At 36.5% G+C, this 5603-nt stretch overlaps 2 protein-coding genes across 2 annotated transcripts in view; both read left to right on the plus strand.

The window, feature by feature from the left end:
• Positions 1-2394, plus strand: part of LOC107550778 (uncharacterized) — an 11899-nt gene extending 9505 nt beyond the window's left edge. Inside the window, exons 12-16 of the mRNA XM_016232155.1 lie at positions 513-1080; positions 1189-1252; positions 1339-1514; positions 1615-1703; positions 1799-2394. Of these exons, the coding sequence (XP_016087641.1) occupies positions 513-1080; positions 1189-1252; positions 1339-1514; positions 1615-1703; positions 1799-1891 (990 nt within the window). The 3' untranslated portion in view covers positions 1892-2394. The remainder of the gene's footprint in view (positions 1-512; positions 1081-1188; positions 1253-1338; positions 1515-1614; positions 1704-1798) is intronic.
• Positions 2395-2784: 390 nt separating this feature from the next.
• Positions 2785-5603, plus strand: part of ube2a (ubiquitin-conjugating enzyme E2A (RAD6 homolog)) — a 6879-nt gene continuing 4060 nt past the window's right edge. The window contains exons 1-5 of the mRNA XM_016232159.1: positions 2785-3012; positions 3228-3308; positions 3710-3735; positions 4521-4610; positions 4701-4789. Coding sequence (XP_016087645.1) covers positions 2969-3012; positions 3228-3308; positions 3710-3735; positions 4521-4610; positions 4701-4789 — 330 coding nt within the window. The 5' untranslated portion in view covers positions 2785-2968. The remainder of the gene's footprint in view (positions 3013-3227; positions 3309-3709; positions 3736-4520; positions 4611-4700; positions 4790-5603) is intronic.

Consider the following 5603-nt stretch of genomic DNA (forward strand, 5'->3'; position numbering starts at 1 on the left):
TAAATATCACATTTGCAACTGGTCAGTGTTCAAAAAATGCTGGGAAATCACTTCATGTAGCCCTACAAGAGTAATTACTGATAAACTGTCTGAAAAAAGAGACTTTTAGAGAAGAAAGAAATCACCCACTGACTTTCAAAGCTGCTACATAGTAACGACTTTCTACTTCGAGGACCTTCATAGAAATGTAGTGGAGTGAAAAGTACAATATTTGTCTTTCAAATATAGTGAAGTTAAAGTCATAAGTTCCCAGAAAAAATAATACTCAAGTAAAATTCAGATACTCAAAAAGTGTACTTAAGTACAATACTCAAGTAAATGTACTTAGTTACTGTCCGCCTCTGCATAAGAGTCTTCTTTCAAAACATTTCAAAATCTTTGAATGGTGGTATATTTATAACAATATTTTATATTTTATATTTTATGGAACACAGTGTATACCTTTAGCTTCAGCACAATGCAAATGATTGAGAATACTGCCACCCTCTTGTGATACTATGTTTTTTTCTCAGTCCCATAATCCCAGAAGAGAAGAAAAGCTTGATGGAGCAGGAGCCTCAGTTCATAACAGTGGACAGTCGACAGCACAGCCAGCCTGCATCGACACGGATGAAGAGCCAAAGGGGGGCATTGTAGAAGGACCAAACGAAGAAACTGACACCTTCAAAAGTAGAGAACCAGATATGGAAGATCAGACCTCTGATGAGCAGGATGTGGTTTCAGATGGACAAGAGAGTCTTGCTGAAAGTTTAGATATCTTTGTTAATAGGTCAAAATTAGTCAGTCCTTCAGGACACTCCAGTGATCTCTTAAGCTCAGTCATGAACCATACTGAAGGTTTACAGTCTGACTCAGTCGATGGCTTTACAAGTGCTCAGTCTGGGGGCAAAACAAACAAAAAAGAAAAGTTAACTCAAAAAAAGTTACATGGACCTCAAAAGATCAAAGTAAAAGAGAAAACGGGACAGCTCAAGGACGAGATGGCAAATCAGCCTCAGGCACAGAAAAAGGAACCCCAGAACAACTGGGACCAAGTTGAGGCCACCAAAGCCATATTTGAGTTAGTTAAGGAAATAACGGGTATGATGTAACTTCATTGTTCTGTTTGACTTTTATGATAGCCAAGAACCGAAACTAAAACTGATTTTTTTTTTTTTGCCATTCGATATTTGTCTTTACCATCTTCAGGTAACTCGGTCTTCATTAACATTTTTGATGCCATTCTAAAAGCAGTCCAGCCTTTGGTAAAGAAGTAAGTATCCCATTCCATATCTATTCAGACACCAAAGATATTCAGCTGTAGTTGTGAAGATAAGCATAAGCTTTCTTCCCATGCAGGAAAATAAACAACTTTTTAAAAAAGATGCATCCCACTGAAGCTCAGATTGCGTCCTACATTGACAATTTCCGGGAGAAGATGTGGCCAGAAGGAAACGCGCCCATCCAGCCGCCACATGACAGTGAGGAGAAACACGAGACCAAGGAGAAGGCTTTGCAGCTTATAAATTCAAAATGTATGTGCAATATTTCCCCTTGCCTTAGACTGCCCACTTCATTTTTTTAAATGATTCTTTCATCCTAACCAATATCCAGTAATTTTTGTTGTGGTTTTAGATTCAAACTCTCTAATTCTCAAGAAGACTGATGTTGAAACTGTGTTCAAGATCTTCCAGGACACTGAGGAGAACAAGAAACTGGTTTATGTGAGGACTCTAGCTAAGTTTCTTATGCAGTTAAATCCATTTTGAAACAAATATCCAGATTAACATTGATATTCTTTGTGTTTGTGTGTCCATAGATGCTGCTGTCATACATTCTTGGGGAGTTCCTACCTGGTGAGCCTGCCTTCAGTGCAATAGCTAATCTAACTGTGAAGGATTTTGTTTCATAATTGATAGATCTTTTTTTATGTAATTTGTCTAATGTTTTAAAATGTGCATTATTTAATATTTTATGTGTATGTTCTTCAAGGATGCATTGTGATATACCTCAGAGAGGCCAGCCTTTTACTTTCACTTTGAGCAATATGAACACTTAAGATTTCTTGATAATTTTTTTTAATTGAACAAAAATGCCAGCCTCTGTTAAATGTAGCATTTTAACAAATGTACTGTAATTATGTTTCACTTCAATAATGTCACCAATACTTTGGTGTACATTTTTTAACTCACATTAAAAAAAATTATCACTGTATGTGTAAATTCACTTTTTGTTTCGTACCTTAAAAATGTACACTGTGAAGAACTGATTTTCTATTTTAATAAACAGCACATGTTACTCAGGACAAAACAGATAAAGTCATTGTGATACTGAGGATAATTTTACAAGACTTAATCAGTACATGGTCTGTGAGGAATGTATTCGAATAATAATAATGCCAATAAATATATTTTACTACTAACTGCGAGTGATTTAATTTCTTGCACATTAGTAAACCGTAAAATAAGTAAAAATGTAACTGAGTTAACGTTGTCACATATATTTTTCTTACTCCACTCCACTGTAAGTTACAATAGTGAACGCTCCTGCACTTACCATGACTGTCAAACTCATGACGTAACTATGTTAGGCTGATACAACTGTACATGTTTGAAGGGTTTCCTGTAAACGACTTTAAATATATCTGTATTTCTTATTAATTTAAATCACTCGAATTAATAAAGCCAGTCACACATATGTTTTACTACTGACTTCTAAACCACGAATAGGTTTACAGTTGTGTGAGCGAGCTCACTTTTATATAATCGAGCAGTTGTTTGTCCCCCACTTTGTGTTGGTATGGTCCAGTCCCAGAGAGACGGGTTTAGTAGAGAAAACAGGCAGCAGGAGGATCCAAGCAAGTGAACGGCTAACATCGATATTTAACCGAATCGAGGAAGCCGACGTCCGTTGAATTAAAAGAATTGAACCTGATTCAAAATAACAACGTCGATACCTTATGTTTACGTCTTGGCTATCCAATTAAACCATGTCAACCCCAGCACGACGGCGTCTGATGAGAGATTTTAAACGGTAAGCGAGTAAAGCGACAGAAAATGCTAAAGGCCTCGGTAGCTTTTTGCATGAACACCGGCTGCTCTCGGGCTTTAACATGGCGACTTTTTCCCCTCAACTGCCATTTATAAACGTTATCATTCCTCTCCGATCATGTATTTGGATGCTATCTGTGCAGTATTTAGTGTTGTCGTAATGTAGGTGTAGTATATGTAATGTAAGTTGTTTTTCAGTCTCCAGGAGGATCCACCGGCAGGAGTTAGCGGAGCCCCGTCGGAAAACAACATCATGGTCTGGAACGCTGTCATTTTTGGGTTTGTATCATGTGCCTTTTTTTTGACAGCGATGAGCAGTGAACAGAACACACTGGCCAATGTGTTTATCTCAGACTATTCGAGGTCTGTGAGATGACATCCAGCTTGTTAGCGATAATGTAAGCAGTTTTAAATAGGCCAGATGGCCAGTGGTCCCCCATAAGAGGTGCTGGTTATTTGATCTTTGAAGTGACGGTGTCCTGAATAGAGCTGTGTGCTGTGTTGTTGTTGTGGTGGTGAAGGAAACAGGTTATAATGTCATATCCGTAGATTGTGTGCCTTGTTATTTTTGGATTACAGTAACGTTAATGCGCAGGGCTGGTGATTTTGGCTTTGTTTCTTGCTGTCATGCCAAGTGTTCTGTGTAACCTGACATGTTGACCCATTTCTTCTGCCTACAGCCCTGAAGGAACACCCTTTGAAGATGGTAAGTCAAGAAAACACAAACTGTTACATGTTTATTTCAAAATATTGTTTTCAGTTTTAATGCGGCAGTTGGAGAAATAACTTCAAAAGTTTAGGATCAGTTAAAAAAAATATTATTATTATTATTTTTGCTCTCACAGGTTGCTTTTATTTGATAAATACAGTTAACAGTAATATTGCAAACTATTAGTACTATTTAAAAAGACAAAGCTGAAATGAAAGTTTTCTAAAAGCTACATTTTCAACATTACTCCAGTCGTCAATGTCATAAGATCCTGCAGAAATCATTTTAATATGCTGATTTGCTGCTCAAGAAACATGTGTCTATGATCAGTGCTAAAAACAGTTGTGCTGTTAATATTTTTTACGTTTTTGTTTTTTTTAGGTTTTACTTATCTTTTAAGTCTTTACTGTCACATTTGGTCAATTGAATGTGTCCTTGCTGAATAAAAGTATCAGTTTCTATTAAATAAAAACTTACCGACTCCAAACTTTTGTATAATGCTATAATTAAAAAAATATTTCATAACATTATTTAAATTTGTAATCAAATTGTGTAACATTGTCTTCACTGTCACATTTGATCAGATTAATATAATGTAAACCTTAATTTAAACCACACTGACAGCTGAATAAGGATTGCGCTTCGGGTTCCAAGTACCGACAACTGATTATACTGTATGTGCCACTGTATAATTGTGTACTAGTATTTGGCATGGTATGGTTCATTTTGCTTACATGTGGCAAATGGTTTAGCTTCATATTTTCTTTTTCTGCTTGTCATAGGAACTTTCAAACTCACAATAGAATTTACAGAAGAATATCCAAACAAACCTCCTACAGTCCGGTTTGTCTCCAAAATGTTTCACCCTAATGGTAAGTTTTATATTTCTAAAATCCTAGTATTGCATTTATGAAGTTTGTTTCAGTGGACCATAAAATCTAATTGTATTTCTTTGTGTTCAGTTTATGCAGATGGTAGTATATGTTTGGACATTCTTCAGAATCGCTGGAGTCCAACATATGATGTTTCCTCAATTTTAACCTCAATACAGGTATGAAATGTCTGCAGTTCTTTCTGCACAAACTGCAGGGTTCCTATACAGTATGGAAATGTATGAAATCTGATGTGACTATTTTCCACGTCTGGATAAGTATGGGGGGAAAAAAAGAAAACTGAGTATTTAAAAATGTTTGTGTTTCCAGATTGTTGGCCCATTCTATTTTCTAAAATACAAAACTAAGATTTTCTAAAAAAAAAAATTATCATATGAGGTTTTTTTTGTAATCCGGTATCACCATTACCCTATGCTTGGTGGATTTTTAATCTCACTCCATTCCTAATGAGTAATTTTGCAATAAATTACTTTTTTTAGAATTAAAGAAACTAATTAGTATCATATAAGTAATTAAAAGAAACATTCAAATTGAATTTCTTCATTCAGGCTTTGTTTGTAGTAGGGCTGTGCGATTAATCGAATCGAAATCGCGATTTGAGACGTTGCGATTTCCTAATCGTAAAGCCTGCGATGTGGACGCGATATTACTCTGTTCCAGAGCATATGCATGACTGCCAGCCTTGAGTTGCAGTCTTACTTGCCCTGGGCAAGAGTGAGCGCACCTCCGTTCTCCCCAATCAGCACTGCTCTAGCCAACCGCGTAAACACCCACCATTAAAAAAAAAACCCCGGAACGCGGGACGGGAGAGAGACAGAGTGGGTTTATGGCGTCTACTGGATCAGATCGATAGTTAGGCAAATTAAAACTAAAGAAAACCGTATGCAACTTAAGCTTCGAAATGACAGACAACGAACAAAAAATTTAATTTGCAAGAGCTGCATCACAGCGCATATCAAGAGCTCCCTTATC

This window comes from Sinocyclocheilus grahami, unplaced genomic scaffold (assembly GCF_001515645.1).
Source record: "Sinocyclocheilus grahami isolate Dianchi unplaced genomic scaffold, SAMN03320097.WGS_v1.1 scaffold407.1, whole genome shotgun sequence".
Taxonomy (NCBI): Eukaryota; Metazoa; Chordata; class Actinopteri; order Cypriniformes; family Cyprinidae; genus Sinocyclocheilus; species Sinocyclocheilus grahami.